This window comes from Hippoglossus hippoglossus, chromosome 5 (assembly GCF_009819705.1).
Source record: "Hippoglossus hippoglossus isolate fHipHip1 chromosome 5, fHipHip1.pri, whole genome shotgun sequence".
Classification (NCBI taxonomy): Eukaryota; Metazoa; Chordata; class Actinopteri; order Pleuronectiformes; family Pleuronectidae; genus Hippoglossus; species Hippoglossus hippoglossus.
In genome coordinates, this window is record NC_047155.1 from 23,190,023 (window position 1) to 23,214,199 (window position 24,177).

General features: G+C 45.6%; 1 protein-coding gene across 5 annotated transcripts in view; it reads left to right on the plus strand.

Annotated features, from left to right (window-relative positions):
* zgc:92107 (uncharacterized protein LOC492329 homolog) overlaps window positions 1-24,177 on the plus strand; it is a 30,888-nt gene that overhangs the window by 1,098 nt on the left and 5,613 nt on the right. The window contains exons 1-5 of one of the 5 annotated variants that reach the window (XM_034585114.1): window positions 1,857-2,104; window positions 10,413-10,919; window positions 19,167-20,589; window positions 22,836-23,502; window positions 23,710-23,802. In XM_034585114.1, coding sequence (XP_034441005.1) covers window positions 10,456-10,919; window positions 19,167-20,589; window positions 22,836-23,502; window positions 23,710-23,802 — 2,647 coding nt within the window. In that variant the 5' untranslated portion in view covers window positions 1,857-2,104; window positions 10,413-10,455. Of the gene's footprint in view, window positions 1-1,856; window positions 2,105-10,412; window positions 10,920-13,827; window positions 13,939-18,095; window positions 18,250-19,166; window positions 20,590-22,835; window positions 23,503-23,709; window positions 23,803-24,177 lie in introns of those variants that run through there. The other 4 variants (XM_034585111.1, XM_034585113.1, XM_034585116.1 and 1 more) reach the window with 4 other exon arrangements.

A 24,177-nucleotide genomic window follows, 5' to 3' on the forward strand; every position in this document is an offset into this window, starting at 1 on the left:
CTGCTGGTTGTCATCATTTATATCGCCTGAAGCTGTTAGTTTGCCACACAACGCCAACCTGGCTTACTGGGTGCGGCACCCTCCCTGTCTGCCGGCCAAGCTGGTGCTCATCCGCCGAATGCTGGCAGCATTCACCTGGTGTTGCTTTGTCAGCTTCCTCAGACATGTTCAATCTTCTACAACCTCCTTATCTGCCAAGTGTCTAATACATCACCACCAGAGAAGACGAAATGGTTTATTTGGTATTTCTGCCTCCTCAGACTACTTTCATTCATTTACTCATTGGGGTTTGTCTCTGAGTTGAGCGGACTATTGGGACGTTGTCTCGCTGTTTGTCCTGCTCCCTCACAACAACATTCAGACAAAAGAGGACAAACAATGCATCCCTGTAACCAGGTGAATCAAAATTGGCAGGATGTCCATCCTACTAAGGATTTGACAATAGACTTGTTTGTTTGCCCGTTGAGAGGAAGCAACTTTTAAGTTTGTGATTCCTTTACAGTGTCTTATTATGGGTTGTGATGTGTTAATATTATATTTACTGTGGTCGGCTTTTTTCATTTATAGATTCAGGTTTTCTTCTCTGTTTGAATCCTGTTCAGTCCTATAATCCTGGTCACCCTCCTGTCGATCCGAGCTGTTAACGTGCAACACCCTTGTTTCATGTGCCACAATGACGCAGTAATGAGGATAATAAACTGTACCTGTACAACCCCTGACATTTTGAACCTTCTGCCTGTGGGGATTAATGGCTAGTTAAACCACACTAGTTAGAACCTGATGCTCAGAGTGCTGATCATCACTCCCTAGCATTACAGAGGATAATAACGTGTGGGGTGGATAGGCTGTAAGGATGAATGAGTCATCTGCTTAAAAAAAAGTTCAACATGTCAATAGAATTGTCGTGAGCTGTGTGTTTTGAAGTGCAAAACTCACATGGACTCTATACATGTTACACACAGAAATGGAACACTGAAATAAATGGATGAGATGTAGGTTAAGCCTACAAAAAATGAAAAAGCACTGCCTCAAACTTTATTGTTATTCGGAAAATATCCATCTCTACATGTTGATCCACATTCCACCAAACTACTCCCCTCGGGGCCAGCACAGACCCAGCGTTAACGTCTTCACCAGGCTGCTCTGTATTTCTAATCCTGGACAGCCTGCCGTCTGCACCTTCACATCCTCTAGAGAACAATCCGGACATGTCTTTCCTGTGTGGCTCCTCGACCAGCCTTTGACCCCCCCCCCCCCCCCCCCCCCCCCCCCCCCCCCCCCCCCCCACCTCACCCTGTAACTCTGCCCTGGGATTAGACCCTGGCCTCGTTTGTCACGTCAGCAGTGGAGGACTTCGGAGGGGGGCTGTGTGGTTCAACTCAAAACGAAGTAGTACTGCTTCTACTGGTGGTAGGCAAGCAGGTCTGATCCTGATGGAAAATGTTGTTTTGGCAGCAAACAGATGGCTGAGATTGAATGCTTGAGTTAATTTTTTCAAGGCTGTGCTATAACATGGATGAGACTAAGCAATACAACAAAATAAAGTTTGGACAATGAACGTTTTGGGTTATTAAGCAAATACGCCCTAATAGTTTCATTCATTTCCCTTGTTTGGACAAGTGACCCCATTGTTCCTGCTCTGACAGCTGGTGCACTGGACAGAAAGGCCGGCCTGTATGTAGTAAACAGCCTGATTCGGTCATCAGCCTGTCCTGCATATGTTCGCGCTCGTCGCAAGTCTCTTCTGACCTGAAAAGTCCCCACATGCTCCTTAACTAAGAGCAAGGGGTGGATTTTTGTGAAGGACGGGAGCTTCTGTTTGGTCAGGCTCACTCCTATAAAAGGCAATTTATTGACCCTGTCGCTGAGTAGTGAGGCAGACTGTGGCTGTTCAGCAGAGCAGCAAGAGGGCCGGATGTTCCCAGCAGAAAGCTGCAGAATTCGTGGGATAAGGCAGGATGGTGGGACAAGACAATACTCTCCATACAGAAATCTGCTAGGCTGCTTCTCTGAGGTTGGTTTGTAGGCGGATTACAGCGACTCGGATCTGAAGTAACATTCAAGACGGCCAACACAAAAATGTTCTCCTGGAACCGGCTCCGAGGTAGGAGCTATTCTCTTAACATCTCATGAAGAATCAGTTTGTTGCAGTGGGGGTGAACATTTTGGCAGCTACAGGGAATGAATTCACTTGGGCCATGTAAAATCGCTAGTTGGAAAGCAGCATGGGAAAGACAGGCCGTGCTGAAGGTGGCGGCGCGACCTTGTGGGATCCTGCCTAATCCAGTGCCCATGGAGAGGAGAAACTGTCTCCAGTTCTGGATTAGGGCAGCTGTTGAAGGAGGTCACCGCAGACCTCGCATACATGTCCAAAGCTCCTCCCTGGCCCGTCTCTGATTGGCTGAGCCTGCCTGTGTCGAGGCAACACAGAGAGTTCTCGTTGAGTGAAGTCTGCCTGTTGATCAATAGTCTGCATTGTTCTGTGCCATCACAGGCTTTAGAATAGGGTGCCTTTCACAGCCTTTGTAATGCATATATGAGTCATCACAGGACATTCTTGCCAACTAGGTAACCATTTTTTTCCCTGTTCCCACAAAGCGCTCAGAATATGTATAAGAAGCAAGTGTTGGCAACTGCAGGACAACAGAATCTTTTTCTAACTTCATCACTTCATGTGTGTTCATGTGCAAGACAGTCTAACACAGTCCTTTGTGCTAAATACACTGCAGATTGTGCAGAGGAAAATGCAAAAAGTCCACTCTGCACTTTTTTGGCCACAACACTGTTTAAAAATAGACCCCGTGTCCAGCAGTGGTACACACTGCTGTAGACCTAGCATATAGAACACAGAGAAAACCGGACCAGCTGGTTCTCGCGCTTTAAAGGCGTGCGCAGTCACTCCAGTGACTCAGAACTGCTCTTCTCAGGCGATACTAGACAAGCTGGAAGAGTTCTCTGCAGGTATATTTACTCGTCTTCACTGAGTGATAAGATTTCCACTTTGTAGATTTTCCTGGTGGAGAATTATTGTGCGTGAGTTCAAATAAACTGTCAGAAAAGCAGTTCTGACCTCAGAGGTGGTAAATCGGTTGCTGTTTCCCTTACCACTGCAGCAAGAGAGATGCAAACCTTTTAGAGATTTAAATAAAAAAATTAACATATTTGCACATCAGTCTTATCCACGTTGGTGTTTTGGAGCTCCCCGAATCTATTGATCTTTATTCTCCCTTCCTAGTCTTGCTCTCTCTGCCAGGCATGTGGCTGCCCGGCTGTTTGGTCTTAAAGTGCTTTACTTCTCCTCCCGCTCATTGGCAGTCTGCCGCCCTGTTGCCCGGGTCGGCTCACATGAGTCCGGCTCTATCATGTCTTACATGTCTGGCAGTGTAAGACGAACCCCGGACCCGTTTGCCCATGTCAGCATGCAGTGAGTGAGGAACGGACACTGACAACTGCTGCTGCTGAGGGTGGGGGGTATAGAGAGAACGGGGGAGGAATGGTGCAGCAAAGAGGAAAGGTATGAACCTCTTTGAGGTTGTCCATATTGATGTGGTTCAGTTTGAAAACTGATTGAGTCTTATAAACACAACAAAATGCAAAAAGGGAGATTCTCTCAGCTTCAACTTTTCCATGATGATATTATTCTGTCTAAGTACATACAATCACAAAAGTATTGTGTTATTAATTCTGCTGTCAAAAGATCACCATTAAAACTATATACAAACAGATATTTTTACATTAAATGTTAAAGGCCAACGGTGATTGCTGTGTTGACACCTGTTGATGAAAGGCCAAAAACTGATAGTTAAGAGAAGGATTTCTCAGGGCCGATATCAAATAAATTTCAGATTTTCTGATATATATATACACACACACAATTGTAATTAAGGTTTGATATTTTACAGTTTAATCACAACATTTGTTATAAATACAAAAAAACTATTATAAACGCAAATACAACCAAGTATATAGATCTTGAATTAAGAAACAGTTTTTCCCTAAAATGGAAACATAAATGCAAAGCTCAGGCTCAATTAAATAGATACATAGAAGTTATAACCAGAGGCAAAGGAGACACTCGGCAGCTCTGTGGGTTGGTTTACACAGCACATCACCGTTAAAGTCACAGAACAAGATAAGTGTACACTATCCAAACCCCTAGCATTAACTTTATGAGGGTTTCTGTGGGGACGAATGCCAAGAACGCCTCTTAGAAGTGAAGTCCCTGACTGTATAACAGACTCTGCAGTCCTTATGCTGGTTTGTTTACTATTAAATTAAAAGACACACAAACACCAATTGTGCCGTGAGTTTGAGTGACCTCTAACCCTGGTGACACGGCAGGAACGGGAGGTGTTGAACAAAAGGACCAAAGAATGTGTGTAGACAGGTGCAGGGCTTCTTTCTGTCATCTGAAACATTTGCACTCTCCCCTCTCCCTCTGATGGCTCTGGAAGCCTGGGCGGAGCGTAGGAACCTGCACACCAACCCTGCACAGAGACGACCCACATACACCTCGTCCCTGCTCTGCTATTAGCAACACAAAAGTGGAGGCTTCCTGGAAACAAACTTGTGCCGTTTGTAAATTATGAATTATGGTTCTGATAATAAGGACAAGCGCCTCCTTTAGACATTGTGCATGTCTTTCCTATCAACAGGTATTGGCCATTTTTATGTCCCATTGCACCAGTGTGTTATTTAGACTTTGTGGGGGTAAATGTCAGCAATGTCAGGACCCTATTGTAGCTGTGAAGCACCTGCCTCCTACAGTAAAATTAACCATGGTTCATAAAAGCAGCAATCAAATATCCTGACTGAAATACTGTATGTACGGAGAACATCGCATGCATTCAGAAAACTATCATTGCAGTTTCAACTTTGAAAGTGGAAATTCAATTCAAATACTTTCTCTCAGTTTATCTCACTGCAGTCTTATACTGCTGATGGTGTTACACACGTTAAAGCTGTTGCCCTCTTCACTTCAGTTAACGCGATCGTGGCCACAGCAGTCAACATGCCAGGTTTACAGCTACACTCTGCGTTAGTCACAGCTACTGGATATGCTGCCAAGCACTCAACAGTCACTCTGTGTCCCAGCTCTTGTTTTACAATATTTAGATAAGCAGGTTGCCTAGCAGCAATGCTGAATAGACTTTGTACATGGTTTATACATAATCAAACAAAGTCTTCTTTTGGCAGATCACTCCTTCTCTTGACAGTGAATTTCAGGACGTATACTTGTCTCTGTTTTCTTATTGTTATAATGGTTTCGTACCTGTGCGGCAAGGTGAGTATAAATCACTTCACCTCCTTTGAGTGATGACTTATTTTGAGGCTAGTATCTGAGGAGAAAGGTTGATTTATGTCTCTAAATAGGAAGCAGCAGTTCTGTAAATATACTGGCCGGGGTGGACCTTGGCACTTGCTGTGCCTAGTGAACAGAGAGCTAAGGTTTCCCAGATGAATGGCAGCCCCTGTGTGAGAACTTAGCCTGCCTCGGTCCACAAGGGAGAGGCACAAGCAACCGCTCAGAATAGTCTGTTGTTGGAAAAGGTTAGAGATGATTTTACAGGGGCACTATATGTGAAAGGGGGCTTTAACTTGCTCACTGGTTCTGTCCATTTATTTCGACCTTACACATTTATGGACAAATGAATGCAGTAATGCTCCCATTTGTCTCAGTTTTTGACGGCGTCCTATCTGTCAATCAGAAATGGCACTGAAGCATAAAGCTGCAGTTCAGCCATTACTAGATTATCTGATGAAACACTGCTGCTATAGTATAGTCAAATTCTATACTATACAGAGAAAACAATCTTTTCTCTCTCTGTGTGGTTTATCTTTTTTGACGAAATAAACAACCACGTTTGGTATTTGAGTTTCTCTGTAATCCAAAGTTGGACAATGACACAAGACTTCATGTGGCCTATTTCTAGTAGCTGTATTGTCCAGTTCTCTATGTTTACTGTTGCTGGGAAAAATGCCATTTACGCTTTGGCGTTGGCTTCGAACAATAGGGCAGATTCCATGAGCTATATTCTGTTGTTTCCCTCACTCTGGGAAACCGCTCTGGGTTCCAGTTATTTTTGGAGCGGACTGCAAATTGTGGATGATAGATGAAGTATTTCTCCTTCAGAAGGAGACTACTGGCACGTTGGGACTGGGAGTAACAAGTTTGTTAAGAAGGTGTGCTTGTGTGCACGACTGCACGTTTGTTGTGTTTGTATGTGTACATGTGTCAGTTTTGGCCACTACATCCTCATAGTTTTTTAACAATATGGCAGGTTTTATTTTGAGTCGTTGTGGAATAACCATAGGCTGCTGGAGAAGAATTTAATTCAGGAATAAAGGTTAGTTGAAAAATTAAGACATTCTCAGCGAGGAGTTCTGCTGGAAAAGTAAAATGTATACTCATGAATGTCTTGTGTCAACTAAAATTTCAAAGTCATGAAAATCTATAAAACTATATACATATATAAAAATCAGTTCCCAAACTCTATGTTCATGTGTTATACAAGGGAGTGAGGCATCACAGACTCTGAACATGGGTTTTTGGCACATTAGTTAGTATAATTAATTTGGGTAAAGGTAAATCTGTTGCTGTCCTTCAGTCATAGGAACATGTGCGTTCATTTTAGATCAATATAAAATGTTTCTGTTGGAGGGAAACATCACTGAGCTGGTGCAGACTGCATTCCAAACCATTTATGAACATTTGCGGCAAGGGGCAGACTCCCTTAGCGGGAGTGCTTCACTAAAGCTGCTTTCAGACATGCACTGGACTAGGGATGTCACAAGCAGGGAATCCACGCTGGATTTACCGTGAGCCAGTGTAGGGTTGATGACGTTTCTCAAATGTGACGAAGGCAAAAATTAAATAAACTAAAACAGAACAAATATCTCCAGGTGAAGAAGCGGTGTCATACACGGAAAAAACACGAACCTGGTGTGAACGTGTCTGTGCAGAAGACCTCCCGCTGTGTTGTGCATGTGTGAAAGGCAGACTACAGGTATAGCAACCGGGACCCTGATCTTTAAACATTTAGTTGATCTACTTCAGGCAGTCTCATCTAATTTTGATAGTCAAATCAATGTAATTTTGGAAGGAATAAATAAAACAGTTTTTCATTGGAATAGAACCAGTAATAAGGTGTAATGATCTCAGTCCTGGTGAATCCTGCTGAAGGGAAGTTCCTTTGTATTAGACAAACTAATGTATTGGTCATCCCTCACATGTTGTTTGAGTTCTTCCAAAAGTGATGTTCCAGGAATTTCAGAACCTGAACCCCGGTCCGTCTTCCTGCTTATCTTGGTCATGTCAACAGATCCCAGCAGGCTGGCTCTCAGCTCTAACTGCTGTATATTTACCCAGAGGGAACACTCCTTATGCAACCACTACACCCTGTGCTGCTAAACTCGTCAGCCTTGGCCTCCGCAGTTGACCCTCAAACCCTGTTTTCCTGTTGCGGCATACAAGACACCATGCAGCATGTTTAAGTCTGTGCTGGTTGGAGAGGGAGACACAGCCTGAACTTTCGTTCACTCTATGTTTGTAAGGGATTGGTTTATTTGGATTCAAACACTGCGTTTATAGAGTGATGACAAATGCAAGTGGAGAACAAGTAAGGAAGCATAAAGAGATCAGTTTCTGCGTGTGGGAAGGCCTCATTTGGAGGCCAGGGGCAGTTAAAGGATGAAGGCTCTGGTATGTGTGGGGTGGTATTGACTGTTTGGCCTCTGCTCTGAATGCCCCATTATCTGCATGGCTTCCCTCCCATTAACTGTTGCGGATCTAATCAGTCTGGAAGACTTCTTCCAATAGTTGTATGCAGGACCTCTGTCTTTCACACTATAAACATTATCCTGCTATACTTAACATAACCAATGCAATCAAACATTCACAATTAACATTATTTGACTTTATTTTCTCCAAATATCCCCTCTCATCTTCTTGTCGACCCAGATGGGTTGAAAACACAGTATAAACACACTACATGTTGAGTCCTCTGAGGTCAGGGCGTCGTGCCTGGTGTGAGGGACTGGACCAGATGGCCTCCCAGCATAGAGCAGTGGAACACATGGGTAGACAGTATGTGAAAAGTTCCTATATCCTCGCCTCTATGTTTGCCTGGCTGTTAATTCTACATTCTACCTAACAGCCTGTGGCTGTTGCTGGCAGCACATGAAAGAGAGATCGATAGTATCTGCTTGCTTGATGAGCAGGTACGTCAAAAGGCTTTGCAGGTAAAATAAAGAACAGCTGATGTTCCTTGTGAGTTGAAGCCAACAGAGTGACATTGTAACCCTGCCAGACTTGACTGGCACCACACTACTCTGTGTCTATTTCTGAGGCCGGGGGAGCACACAGGGTTGATTTGGAAGCCACATGCAAAACGAATGTGGATATTTGTTGGGACACTGTAGGCACTGTTACTCGTGCTAGGCTTCATGTCCCTCTGATCTTCACAGGTAGCCTGGACTACAGGCTCACAAAACAAACAACCATGACGCGGAGAAGAAAAGCGTTTCTGTCCTGAGAAAGCTGGGAAAAGATCCAAAGCCAGAGCAGATTCTTGTGACACTAATTCCTCCCGACTGCCACTGTTTTCTCAACAGCCTCTTTTACACCGCCTGTTCAAGGCAGAAAAGTTGCACTTTTATTCCACCTCACTGTTATGTATAAAGGATGAGAACGTAGATTATGGCGCATATTTGTTCTGCCTTAATGCCGGCAGCTGAGGGGGTCACAGAATCGGATCAATGATTTCTAAAAGAAAAAAGCTGTAGGTTTAGGTGATAAGAATTCACAAAATGTCTTCAAGAGCATAATAACCGGTGTTCAAAATGTGTAGATATGATACTTGTGCAATGTGTACACTAAGTGAGAATTACAGTAAAATCTTTTGAATGTTCTACCTCAGATTTTTTTAATATTTTGTGGTTTAGAAAGTTTGTTACTTTCTGCCCATAAAGAAATACTTGAAACCTTTGGTGACGCTCTGCTTTCGCTCAGGAGAAAAAAACTTTTGTAAAAACTATAATGCTTTGACATTTATCCTGATCAAAGAGGGCCAGTCGGGCAGAACAGGCTGCCAATGCTGTTATGTTAAGTCCCTGTATATGCGAGGGTCTGCTAAAGTCTGCATGATGTAAATTCATCATCAGATTGTGTATGTATTACTCTGTGTAGATCCGTCCTCCAAGTACAGTGTAATACAACAAACAAATACTCATCTTTAGTGTCATCAGCTGTCTGCATCAGCAGTGGAGTTTAAGTGGAGCCTTTCAAGTCTAGCTTCTGTTTCTACGATGACACAATTGGCCAGCTTTGTTTGGTTCAATGTAAACAAGAAATGTTGGAATAACAAGGGGTTTTCTGGCAATACAGCTGGATCTCTGTAAGGCGCTGTAGGTGTACAGCTTGAGTTCAGTGGAATACTAGGGAAGAGAATGGATTAATCTTTGTCGGGAATGTCCAGTGGTGAGTACAAGAGAAGAGGAGTGTTGTGATTTATTGAATATTTTGAGTCCTTCCTCTGGTTCAGATCTAGTCTCTGGCTGTTTTTAGTGTTCCTACATGGATGTGCTGTCACAGTTGAGGCCTAAATTAGAGCTCTAGATCAAAAAAGGAACAATGGAGCCCACTATAGGGTAACATGACCTAGATATACCAGCAGCTTATTTGTAGGTAGCTACAGCACACATTTTAGGGTTCTATCATTCAGTTGCAATATGCCTCGCACTTTTTTCAGGTAGACTGACCCATAATTTCCCTTCAATTCAGGCCATGGTTCAGTTGTTTTCAAGCGGCCGTCCCTCTTATCTGTGCCCTTTTGCCTTTGTACTTTTCGGTTGGATTGTCAACTGGTTCTCCCTCAGTCTCTCTGCCTCTCTCTCTTTTTTGCACCTCCCCTCACTGTCTCTTTTTTATAGTCTTTGTGTGTTGTGCTGAGCTGGCTGCTGTCACCCTGTGATGGCAGTTAAGCTCTGTGGGTTTTTTCCGCGTTAGTGGCACTCTGACCGTATGGTTCTCTTTGGGCTCTGCTGAGACCGTGCCTGGTGTCTCACTGAGTGTGTCCACCTGTCTCCTTATTAAAGAAACACACATACATGCCATCACTCCTGCTGCTCTGTTACCTACCAAAGAGATGACATCACTTCTAACACACACACACTTTACAAATGGATACATTTATGGGACACAAACATTGACACACTCTCCATATGATCATGTGGATATTTTTTTGCGTTTCAGTCTGTCACACTGTGTGAGTCAGTTTCTGCTTGTCAAGGTGATAATTAGTCAGCCGTGACTGTGGCCTCTGGTGCATCATTGTCTCCTGTTGGTGAATAATCTGTTGCCAATTTTAGCAGTAAACAGCACTTAACCCTTTGTTTTGTTTTTTCTCATTCAGCTCTGATTGGGTGGAAATCCTGGAGCCACGCTCCCGCGAGCGCATGTATGTGAACTTGACCAGCGGAGAGTGCGGCTGGGAGGCCCCTCAAGGCGTCCCTGTCCGTCAGGCCGACGGTAACCAGTGGTGGGAGCTGTTTGACCCTCAAAGTGGCCGCTTCTACTACTACAACTCAACTGGCCGCCGCACAGTCTGGCATCGACCCCAGGGAGCTGATATAGTGCCCCTCTCCCAACTTCAGGCCATGAAGCGCTGCAGCGACGCCAAGCGGACTGGAGGGAGCATGGATAGGCACCACCATGGAACTACAGGGAGTATCAGCAGTGTGAGTAGCCAAGGGCGGTGCACCCCTCTGCCCGAGCAGGACGGAGACGACCCTATCCCCAGAGCCTTGGAGACCAGCGTGGAGACAACCAACCCTGAGATGGACCCAGCAGTGGATAGCAGATCACAGGGAGACGGAAGCAGCAGTGAGCTCAGCACAGATGGCAGCAAAGACCCACAGAGGTAAGCGTGACAAAATCTTCAGTAGCTTCTATAGTAGGTCTGGAAAGAGAATCATTAGTTGAAGAAAAGTGGGGAAACATGATAGTCATCACACCATGTGGTATAGTGAGTTGTAATGACTTTCAAATGCTTGTGCTATGAGAACTCTCAGGATTATTTTGACTTTTGACCACTCGAGCCAAACTCAAACAGTTTTTTTCTATTTTAATTCTCACTTATCTGAACATTCCATATGTCCCATGTTTCCATACTGATGCCTGTGAACCGTGCTCAGCCATTTCAGCAAATTGCTACCAAATGGGTAAAGTGGTCAGTTATATTACAGAGCATGACATTTCCCCCTCCCTCACTCTAGGGTTACTGATGCAGAACGGCCCCTAACAGTAACTCATTCAAAGACCATATCATGTGCTTGGCATTGTGGCCTCGTCCAAACCACCGACTCTTCCCTCCAAGCCAGATTCCAGACATGCCACTTCTGTTTCCTCTGGCGCTGGGCCACTGAGGCCGTCTAAGTGTCCTTCTGTGTGCTCACCATCACCGTGCCCCGCTCTGCTCCAATGCTCATTTCATTTTCCTAAAACAAATCTAGGCCCCAGGCCACCAAAGACTGCAACTTCTCTTATGGGTGAGAGATTAAACGTGCATGCATGAGACACATGTGAGAGTGTTTTCTGTGGTTAATAACAAGCAGAACCTTTGCATTCCAGCTGCCTATAAACAAGGCGAAACCCTGCTGGGTTTTCAAGGCTCTGTCGTGGCGACTCCCCAGGTTCCTCCTGGCTCTTCTTATAACTCACCTTGACCATTAGGAGGTCTCCTCTCTGACCTCCCTGTTCCTTTGGGATACGCAATGGTGGAGAGAGAACTAATTTGTCTGCCATGGTTGTTGACTGAAGCCCTGTTGCATTCCCTTTGGTGTGAGGCGAGTGGTATAACTCCCCACACACAGGGTCCCACTCTGCCCCAGTGAGTCAACCTTTCCCACAATCTAGTCTGTCTTCCCTCAAAACAATGGCCAGCTGTGTTTCCCAAAGAAACGTTGAGGAGTCTTAAACCCACTGATGCTTGATACCCTTCTTAGCCATAAGGCCCTCCACATCCTCACAAGCAGGTAATTGGAAACCACCACAAAATGCACAGAGAGGGTTGAATGTGACAGCTCGAAATGGTTGAAAACAAACTCAGAGATATGCTTTCCTTCACTTAGTGGCACATTTGACTGATATTGACAAAGATTAATGGGTAAGCGCAAGGGAGAAAGTTTAGATGATGAGTTTGAGTAAGATTAGTTTGTTCTGTCCCATCCAGAGCACAGAAGTGTTAGGGGCTTACATGAGAAAATGGTGGTCTTCCCTTTTTTTTTGTCATACAACTTTTTTTCAGAACTCGAGTTCCACAGAGTAATGGTGTACTCCATTGTTTCTGTTCCTCAATGTTTGGTTTGAACCGCTCAGCTATTTAAGACATGTCTTTACATGTTCTTTTTTTTCCTCTATGAAATTTCAGCGGAGATGAAATGTTATTAACTTGTGACCTTTGAAAAACAATGCTATTCTTTGTGGAGATGGGATAGTCCCGGGTCTTTCCAACACCAGTTTCCCTTTTGTTTTGTGCTATTAATATATCTGTTCGTAATAGATAGAAAATGTGTCAAGGTTCTCACTCTTTTTTTTAAAGCTCATATTTGTATTTGTCTACGTACATTAATTGTAGAATGTCTGGGTAGATGAGCGCGCTCGTATGTCGACTTGATGGCCAAATCTGTTACTCATTAGCCGAGTCTTATCACATGTCCTGGGAATTCCTGGGTTCTTTGTGCCTGTGGAGCTCATCAGGGAAGTACCGTGCTCCCCAGAGGTAAACATACCAGTCACATGTGGTAACTTAGCTCTATTCATGATGTCGGAACTGAAGGTGTTTCAGATCACCTAACTTATAACATCTGCATCGGATTTCACCCACCTTCAATGCCTGTCAGTGTCTCTTTGTCTTGCTGTCATTAACCAGGTAAAGTCTGTGGAAGATTTCACCAGTGATAGTGTTTGATTTACGTCTTCACCGTGTGTGGGCTCCTTTCAACAGAGCTTTTAAGTTACAGGAAACCTGCTGAGGTTGAGTGGATGTTGAAAGTCTACTGAGGACGTCTGACAGCATGGAGTTAGACAACCCAGAAATGACCCAAGGTAGTTCACTTCTGGGTCACATTACTCTTTTGTCTTATGGTCTGGCCTGTGGCCTGGGGTGTATAATGGACCACTAAAAGTAACAAAGGCCCTCACTCAAAGCTAGTTGCCCCCCCTCAAAGCTAGTTGCCCCCCCCCCCCCCCGGTCAATTGATGGCTTTCTCTAAGCAGGAAGTCTGGGTGTGCTGAACGGAGAAGAAGAACACCAAATGACTTGGATGTGTCCTCTCATTTAGGCCTGTAATGACATAGTGGGACAGTATTCGGTTGAAGGCAGTCACGCTGACATTAGACACTTTCAACTCGTCTTTCCCTATTGGTTGACTTTGGATTCTTTAAAAAGCTAAAATCTTGACTTTGTGTGGGTCTGCAATTAGTTAAACGGTTGTTGGGCTACTTTTCATCGTGATGTGTTTTAAGGGAGATTAGGGGCAAATGTAGAAACCTCTCCAAAAGTGTCTGGGAAAAATAGAACTGAAGACATGGTATTTTGATTTCTATTTCAGTTACAGTTGTGGGGAATTTGGGAGTAATCCATCCACATGAAGGCAAAAGTATATAAAAAAAACAAACAAGTAGACTTCCCCTCATAGTGACCGTCGCCCCTGTGCCCGTCTTGCTGTGACTCATGTAGGAGAAATCACCACTGGGTTTATTTAGAAAAGGAGGGGGCGTCTTATGGGTAGATAAAGTTTTAAGTTTGTAATGAGTCACACATTGTGTGCATGTTTACTGCGAGAGCACAAGCCTCATGTTTTTCATCTCCTGCCACTTTGAAGACATAGTCTTTTTACACACACTGGGAAACTTGTTTTCCCTACACTCCTGCTGTGGTAAGCTAATTTTTCAGCTCTTTCTTTATAGTGTTCTCAGAAAGTTTTTTTGTCTTGGCTAAAAAAAAAGTTGCACTTTGACCTCTTGATGCTGATACGTGCCTGAGTGCTTTGGTCTGCTTAGCTGTGGCAAAGTCCCTATTTAGTTTTTTTTATCTCTGTGCTGTTTCTCTGCATGCTCCATGTTTCACTCTTGTCTTTCTCGTAAATGTAAAGTTTATGGCATTCTCAGAACAAGATTACAGAGCTTCAGTTTTATGTGTCTCTCTGAAGCAGTGGATCCAAAACCTCTTGTTTTTATTTTAGATGTTGCCGAAACACTGCTTTTACAGTTAACTTCTCTCTGGTGTTGTGGTGAAGAGGAATATCTCCAGTGTTTTTCATGAAGCACCAATGGGACCACATGTGAACTTGCCTGAGGCGTGACTGCTTCAGCTGACTCGTAGCATGAAAATTTTATTTTTCAGCGTACATTTCAGGGCTTCTGCTCCCATCCAGTTCTCATGGGACTTTATTGGTGGTTTTCTGCTCCTCTGTGTTCCTGATCATATCTCTAAAACTCGAGACTGATTGGAACAGATTTTGTGGTGTGTGTGTGTGTGTGTGTGTGTGTGTGTGTGTGTGTGTGTGTGTGTGTGTGTGTGTGTGTGTGTGTGTGTGTGTGTGTGTGTGTGTGTGTGTGTGTGTGTGTGTGTGTGTGTGTGTGTGTGTGTGTGTGTGTGTGTGTGTGTGTGTGTGTGACAGGGAGAGTGAAGAGGATTTTTAATCATGTCATCCAAACAGTGTGCTGTAGTGGGTTGAGCTTCAGATGCACTTTCAAATTCCAGAGGCGGGTCTCTCTTGAATCTAGTTGGGTTTGGCTTCATCCTGTCCCTTCAAAAATAATCTTAGTGGCTGTGCTCTGACCCACCACAGCCCTCCTCAGAGGGTCGAGCTGCAGGAGCCACAGACATGCACAGCTGGTAGACATCTTGGCTCAGAGGAGGGAGGTGCGTCAGTTCAGCTGTTGTGGGACAGCTGGCTCTCTGGAGGTGTCTTTACAGGAACAGGGGGGCTCCCAGCTTTACCCCATATCCCCCAAAATTATTTTATAATGCTGCTTGATATTTTTACGGCTGATTGTTTAAAAGTGAGAGGAAAAACCAGCTATGAACATTGTCCTCAGTGAATCCTCTTTGTCTTTTAAGTTTCCTTCCTGTACGCAAATCGCAGTGATCCCATTGGTCTGTGCTCTGAGGTGTTTGCTTGGCCTATGCGACCTCATATCCTCTTCCTGCCCAGCCACTGTTAATAATAACCGCTGTTTTTCAGACCCCACTTTTCCCAGGGGGTAAATTTACGAACTTCCAAATCCATATCCCTGTCCGCCAAAGTGACTCAGCTGATGGCTTTTCCAACAACAGCTATTCCAGGCAGGAAAGAAAGAAGACACAGAACATCTGCTGACAGCACAATCCCCATGGTGCATTTAGTTGGTTATTGAGACCACAGGAATATTTAGAGCAGCGATAGAGCTATCTGGGAGTGTGTTTGTTGGACTGTGTTTGTGAGAGTGAGACCAGCACAGCCGAGGCTAAATGAAATTTGCTGATCGTTAAGTTGATTTGCTGCCCCAGAGGCCGATCGCTTTATCCCATTGGTGTCCAAAGGGCCTCTAACTTCATTTGATATTACATGTTTTCCATCTTCCTAAACGTCTTGCACGCAAGCTCTGTGTTCTAAATGAGGGTGTTTGTGTTTGCATTTGTGGGCGTATCACATGTATGTGCACATGCGCTGTGTTTGTGTGTGTATGTGTCTAATCATGTGTGCTTGAGAAAAGTTGAAATAGAGATAATCTTTCACAAGCAGCTAAGGATTTAGAAAATTCAAGAGAGAGTTCTTACTCACCCAGTGATCATTATTATGTCTTTTTTAACCACTATGATAAACTGCTGTGCATAATCCCCCCCCCCCTTTAGCTAACATTCAACCAACACCTGACAGCCCACTTGCAGCAGGCAACACACCCTTTCTAAATAACTTTTGTTATAGTTAGAAACAAAGTCCAGGCCCGTTCAGTGTTATGTAAGAGCCTGTAAGTTTTCCTGACTGTATCTGAAAGTTGAAGATGGCTCTTTCAGGTTCACCCCCCCCCCCCCACACACACACACACACACACACACACACACACACTCCATTGAGGGAGGCGTCTCCGTGACGATGGCCTAGCCACGCATTGTATGAAACTCCCCACACTGCCGCAGAGGCCTTTTGAATGGGCCCTGAGGAATGCCAGCCTTCCCGCTCAATCCCCTGCTGCACTCTCCCACGACTAATCCCCACCCCGTCTCATTTACACATGCTCACACCCTCCTCTCTTGTCTCTCTAGCTCTGTTCTCCTTCACCAACACCACCCCCCACCAACCAAATTTGTCCCTACTCTACACCAGTCATACTTTCTCACCATTGTACTGTCCTTGTTGCTCTTTTGGTCCAGAGTATTTAATCATATATTATTTGGTTGATCTGGGGTTTATTTATAGGCAAGTTGTTCTAGCGGTGTAATGGGATTAGAAGCTTTGGAGGGAGATCGAAGACACTATACACAGCCCTACTGCTTGAGTTGGCTGGCGGCCCCCATGCATTGGTGATGATCATCGCACCAAGCTCCCTGCTGACATCTACCATAATGTGCCAGTACTGGAGGGGGTGAACATGCTAGACCTTTGCTGAGCCAGACTGGGACAATGGCAGGCAAACAACAGAGACAAAGACTGACAAAATCCCTCTGTCCCAGCAATGTGAGCTGAACTTAGCAGGGTGCTCCTCGCAGGTCTGTGAATGTATTCAATTTCAGTCCCTGAAGAATAGTCTGTGTAAAGCTGCTACTGAAATGATCATAAGATATCATTTAGGGTTTGTATGGACAGGGAGGAATAATATTAAACATTGTTTTTTTTTTTTACATGACATTCATCTCAGGGTTGTCCAAGGATATGGAGTTACACATGTATTAAGTCAAATTTTTTTGTTAAACTACATATAATCCCCTTATAATTAAGATTGAGCCCATACTTCCTCCCTGGCTCAGTGTGTGAACATTACATTAGACATTTCCTGTTTGTGCAACATATGGGGAAGCCCTCTCTCCAACCCTGTGTGAGACCTCCTCGGACAGGAAGTGGTGGTCACTATGAGTTCAGGGCCAGTCCTCATAAAGTACATCACCCATCCACGATCAGCATATTTGTGTTTTTTTACATTACCCTATTACTTGAGAGTAATTACCATGATATAGTGACTGTCTTTTGTATGAGAGACATGGTTTGTTTTGTTTGCAGATAATAAAAGAAGAATTTGTTTATTGTGGTTTGAGTGTGTGAGGTCTGCTGTGTTCCTGGGCTGTCCAATCAGAGGAAAGCCGTGGTGTTTCATGTGTGAGCCGCTCCTGCTGTAGCAAACTGGTGCTAAACAGTCAGCTGTGTGTCAGCTGCTGAGGTGGGAATGATTTTGTAGCATTTGTATCACCTCCTCCTGCTCGACAAGGCCGCGGTGAGAAAACATACACTGTTTCAAAGAGTACAAACAGTGGCTTCGCACGTTTACAGCTGTCACCTATCAACCCCCTCTCCCTTCATCCTGTATAGCTTTACACACTCGCGCCTGCTTGTAACAACTAAACAGTGGTGGTTTGGGGAGAATCCCATCCATCAGAGCTTCTTGTCTTCACACGTGTCTGTCTGTGTGTTATGTGTTATTTAGGAAATAAACTCAGTGAGGTGGGGGACTTGGAGCTTTTCCCAACAACAGTGGTTGTGGCAGTGCTGTCCTGGTGCCGTGCCAGGTGGCAGAGATCCAGCTGTTAATAGGCCCCGCACGGATTGTGAATCTCTGGGACCATTTGAAGATGAGAGCCTGTTTACATTCAAACCGCAGAGGTGGTGTGACTCACTCTATAGACTTGGGGTGGCACAGGGTCCTGAGAGAGGGAGAGAGAGGGAGCTAGAGAGAGCTAGAAGGACTAAAGGAAGTTTGCCGTTGGCTTGAGGACCTCAGGGGAATTGTTTCAGCATTGTTCCAGAGAGATGTGGGTAGGAGAAGGGGGTCACTCCGCCCCCGCCGTTTCTCTCCTCCCTCTGCGTCCTCTTCCTGCCGTTACAGCTCAACCCTCAACTGAGCTGTAGTGCTCTTGGAAAAGGGAAGGCTTTGATCAGCAGCTCTGGCTCTACACTGATCTGTGTATTTGTCTGGATTTACAAGGACAGACGGTGATCAGCTTTGATCTAATTACCACACTGAATGTTAAGTAGAGGTTGGATTGAAGGAAGGTAAGTTTCCTCTGCCTTCCTTCAAATTTATTTACCTCTTTGACCGTTGATTAAGCGAGAATGTGTTTTTAACTTGCATATTCTGTGCTGCGTCACGTGTATTTCTCTGGCGAGCTGCCAACTGTGTCCACGTGTGAATGTGCAATAATTCCCGCTTTAGACAACACCCGTTGGTTTAAGAGGGCAAGTTTTTGATCAGTTAAGAACTGAAAACTCCTGATTGCAAAGGAAGAGTGAAGGCTGATAGCTGTATGTTGCTAGGATTAGCAGTGGGCCATTGAGTTTGAAGTTAGCCCAGCTGCTCAACCAAAAGGAGAAGAATTAACCTTTGGACCCCAGTGGAGATCTTCTCCGCTCTGTACTACTGCAATCCTGACTTCTCTCACATCAACCTCTTTTCATGTGGCCTGGGTCCATATAGTATGCATTTATGCCACATGACCCAACAGTAGCTACATCACATACATACAACACATCAAATGTACATATAACATTACATATAAATCAGCTAGAGCTCTAGTCACACTGTTAGGAGGAAGTGTGGCTGGGATTTAGTGATGTGTTGTGTTAAATCACTCAGTATTTTTAGGCTCTTGGTTTATACAGCGCACATTGGAGTCTCATGGGTTTGATAAGGCTGTTCTGACTGCCTGACTAAAAATTAAGTAAAGTATTTGGAGGTCAGCGAAATGTTTTGCAGAAATATTTGTGGATCGCTTCTGATTTTCCCAGCCCCATCAGCCTTGGATTTTCTAAAAGAGATTAAATGTAATGACTGGTTTCTTGCCTGTGTGTGATTGAATATGATGATGGTGCTATTATTGTATCGGAAGTTGATTTTTGCTTGTTTATTCAGACTTGATATTTACTTTCTTGCTTCGAGTAGTGTCTAAATATCTCTGTTTTGTCCTTTTCAGGGATGCCTCTCAAAGATGGCAGCCTGCTCCTGGTTCGAAGGCATCCATGTTGGTGAAGGTAAACAGCATGAGTCGTAACCAGCCCAGCCCAGCCCTGCAGCAGCAGAACCTCCAGCACGGTGTGACCAGCAAATCCAACACCTTCACCCTGCATCCCTCCCCCAACAAGCCCCAAGGAGCACACATCAGCTCCACCCAGGGATATAAAACTGCTCCCTCTGGCAAAATGGCAGCTGACACACGTCAGGCCCATCACCTGAGAAAAGCCAGCAATGGCAGCTTCTGTTTGGTGACATCAGAAAGTAGTCACCCCAGTCCGCTCCTTAGCAGGTCACAAACCAGTACACCACGCCCCATCTCTCCCCAGTATGGTTGCACCGCTCCAATCTATGATGAGCCAGTTTCAGAGTGTCCCATATATGATGAACCCCCAATAGACATGGAGGTAGAGGGGGCGCACCTGTACAATGGACCACCTCTGTCTCGCCTAACACCTACACATAGCCTTCAGAAGCCCAGAAACCCCCAGCACCCTCATCCAGGATCCAGGCACAGAAGGAATCCTTCCTCTTCTGACTACAGCCCAGCTGGTCTGGAGTGCATCAAGCACATGGTGAATGTGGACCCCAAACAAGGGCTCCTATCTGGCTCTCCTGTACCCACACGCTCCCCTTCCCCTTCATCCAGGCCGGATCCTGTCTTGACCCAGCCTCAGCCACACACCCAGCTACAGGCCCACTCTTTGCCCCAACCTCGAGGGCAGTTAAAGGACAGAGAGCCAGGGACCCCGGGTCCAAGTACACTGGACAAGAAACAAAACTGGCGGGTCCTGGAGGCCACTGTGCAGCGTGCCATGGAGGCACGACACAGCAGGCAGAGCAGCCAGGCCTCGCAAGACTTCCCCTCATCGACCCCGCAGGCCACAGCAAACTATCAAGACTCTGGTTACTCCACTGGACCCTCCCCAAGTCTGAGGAGAAAGAGCAGGAGGAGGGTAGGCGCTGGTGGCGTCGTAGGAGGCAGGCCGGGGTCAGTCGGCAGCAGCGGGGAGCTGTGTGCCCTCAATGAGAGGCTGATGGCTGAGATGAGGGAAGTGGTGAGTCGCTCTAACACCATGAGGGAAGTGAGAGCGGGAATTGAACCGGACATGGGGGAGAGGGTTGTCGTACCTCGAACACGCTCCCCTGCAGACTCACTCAGGTGGTATGTGGGAGGGTCAGCAGGCACGTGCGCATCTCGAGAGGACCTCACTGGGGCCCCCCGGTCACTGAATAGGGCAGGTAACCATGGCAACCCTGCCCTGACCCCTGTGGAGATACCGGGGAGGCAAAAACGGACATATGAAAAGGTGGACACCCTGGAGATGAGTGTGACTAGCCAAGCTAGTCTTTCCTCGCCAGAGACCCCAGGGCCACCCTCCCAGGTAACTACAACCTGTGTGTATATGTGTGTGTGTCTGCGTGCGACAGAGAGAGAGACAAACAGCAGAAAGTTAAGTTGGTATTAATGATAAAAAGCGGTATTGTTATATTGTAGGCTAATCCTATACTTTGACACTTAGCTGTCTGACGTCTGTGTCTGTGTCTGTGCTGTTGTGTGGTCTGTTAAACCTCAGAAGGTTTGCTTGGATTCAGCTCTGTTTGGTCTGGGAGAGCTCTGACTACTACTGTCTCTCCAGATTCTCGATCAGATTAGAGAAGAATTCAGTCGCATTTTGTCAAACGAGGCCAAGTCAAGCCTTAATAAAGCATCTGTGTGTCAAGGGAAATTTAAGGTGCTGTGTTTGTGTTATCGAGTCTGTCCAGTCCTAAGAGAGCTGTGAGTGGATGAATGGACATGTCCACTTCAGAGGACACAAATATTGTTTGGCTGAGCAGAAATATTCCTCTCGATTATTCGGGCAGGTAACATTTTTAAAAGCCCAAGATGGCATAATAGGTTTGTTTATATTTTGAACAGAGCACTAAAATAAATAGAGACACATGTGGTTGGACCATGGACTCGAAGAGTCCTTACAAAAAGGACACGTAATCGAAGATGAAAGAGCTACTTGTCTTCTAAATACAGTTATATAAGTAGCAGCATGTGGAGCCAATTCCAAGTTCTGCTACTTCTAATCTCCAAATCCCTTCTTGCAACAGATTCACACCTCATTCCTCCATACATTAAAGCGCTGTTTTCCAAACCAGCCCTACTGCACCTCAGCGGCTATAATAATGAATATCTGATTCACCAGGGAGCTCTGGGATAAAAAGAGTTTGTCTAATCTGTCTCTTTGAAAAGAACACAGAGCATTTTGTGAGTAATGCCTCTTTCATTCCAATCTTGAACACCTAAATATCCCCAGGATATAGGCAGGCTGGGCACCGCTGACTGCAAATGGCCACAGTCCCAGCATTACCTGTCATCCTCTTACCACCGTCCATCTGCCCTGCACTGCATGTGCTGTATACTCGTATGCCAGCTCTGTGCTTGGGCATCTTGGGCCCATGCCAGGCCAGAGAGATTCAGGACATGGCTCCCCTTGGTCAGGAAGGAGGACCACTGTGGCCCATATGGCCCAGGCTTGGCAGTGAAGATGAAGAGAAGGCCGACTGGTACCGAGGCTTATTGGTACCACTAGCATAGCCCTAGCTTATTAGACAACAGCCAAGGAGCAGTGAGCGGGCCCCCTAAGTCTGTCCTGGAATGTTATTCAGACCTGCTGTTATACCACTCACACACTCACAGATTATGGTTTGCTATGTATGAGCAGCTCTACATTTTCCATATTTGAACATGCTGTTCTTGCTGAAAGACCTTTTGAACCTTACTTCAAAGGATGCACTGCAACTTTGACCATTTCCTCAAAAAACATGAATAATTCATGTTTTTATAAACTTGGAGCATTTTCCACTGTTTAATTGTTGTGTCCCAATCCAATAGCGTGACTAAATTACCACCCTGTTCTGGTGTATATGTCCCCATAGTTAAAAAATAGTCTTTGTTGCTTTTGGACTTCTGGCACTGACCTCTGTGTCACCCACCCAAACATCAGCTCAGTGCAACTGTTGAGACTGTTGCCAAAACCTGACCTCAGATCTGCTCCATTTGATCGAGAAACCAAAATCTAAAGTCCAGCTTTACTGGCACTCGTCAGCTACGCATTACATCAGGGTCTCATTGCATTTAATGTTCCATTAATAAATTTGAGCTTAGATTCTGGCTTGGGTTTCGTGTTGTTCCTGGCCGCTTGCTGAGTATATCTGGGTTACTGGTTTTCTCTATTAAGGGAGCTGTGGTGCTCCAAGTGGTCGTAAAGCCTGCCACAGGGATTACAGGAGTGTCTTGTGTAGAGCGTAGGTTAGGTGAGTGGTGTAGGGAGGGACAGGGGTAAGGATTGTAATGACACTATCTGCTCACCTGCGGCTGAGACCAGGGTTCATGAGGATTTGGGACTTTTTGTCCCAGTAAAATTCTTTTCGGGCATTAGGAAATTAATGAACCTGCAAGTATTTCCCCTCGAGCCACGGCACTGCAGAGCGTTCCTCCACACTAGGAGGAAGGCAGCTCTGCTTAGCGAAGACTATACAGCTGCACACTCACATAGACACACACAGTTTGTACCTCTGCTGCACTCTTGCCTCACCACCTCTGTCTCCTCTTTCCCCGCCTCTTGTTCCCTTGCAGGCGAGCACCCTAGAGCTGCAGGCCCAGTTGGAGAGCCGAAAGAAAGGCATGGTGGATGGCCGGACTGCTTCCCTGGGCCCCCACCGCCCTGCCAACCATGACAACAGAGAAGGAGGTGATGGGGCAGGAGGGAGAGCGGGAGGATCCTCCTACCCGCTCTCCTACGCCACCCTGCGGCAGCCCCCGCCTCCTGACATGGGCATGGAGGATTGGGCCAGCAAGCACCTCAACATGCACAAGCAAGGCCTGTTCCGTCGCCGCGTCTCCATCGCCAACATGCTTTCGTGGAACCGCGGCTCCATCAAAAAGCCAATGCTAGTCACCAGCAACCGAGCTGTCAGGAAGGAGGCCTGTGAGATGTTCAAGTTGGTGCAGGCCTATATGGGAGACAGGCCGTCGCGCCTGGATCGCCGCCATTGCGCCCTGCTCATCATCACCAAGTGCTGGGACATGCCGGGGCTGCGGGACGAACTCTACGTGCAGCTGGTGAGGCAGACCACGGGCAATGGCAGCCCCAGGAGCTTGGCGGCGGGCTGGGAGCTGATGGCTGTCAGCTTGGCTTTCTTTGCCCCCTCGCCCAAGTTCCGCTGCTACTTGGAGGGCTACATCCAGAGACACACTGACCCCACCAGCGACAAGAAATGTGAGTCTCAGACTGAGCAAGAGGGTGGGTCATCTTTTCTTTCTTATGTTTTGTATGATCATCAGCATTATATATGTCTGTTTTTTTTAGGTTAAATATTCTTCTATCCCCTTTCATTGGAATTTGAATTAAATTTAGTCAAGATGAGCATGTTAGAGAGTACAGTGCTGTAGTGTGCTTATCTGACTGACCATCAGAAATTTGACCTTTGCTGTTTTCTCTGTTTCATAGTGACTCAGTTCATAATGGAACAGCAGGAGCTAAAGCTGAAGAAGAACTCCAAGTCCAGAAAGAAGAGAAAACAGAACACAGACGAGGAAGAGGGTAAATCTTTTGTTCATTTACTTGCTCCTCGGTCCGAAACATTGCTTTAAGAACATGGGATCCTCTTTATTTCCCATTTGTACAAGCTTATCTGTTTGACAGAGCATGAAGAAGGTAGGGGAGGGAGCCTCAAAGACGTTTTTCTACTCTCTTCAGAAGCCTTCTAGAGCCATTACAAATCAAACATATCGCTCCCTGTAGAGTGACCACTCCGAGTGGGATGGAAAATTCGGCACTGTGCAGCTTGTCAGAAAAGAACATGCTGATGTTTGCAGACACAATGAATTAATTTCCCAGAAAGTTGAGCTGGGAAAAAAAAATATGTGGGAGGAGAATTTCAGAAAGTTCAGTACGCATACAATGGACCACACTGTG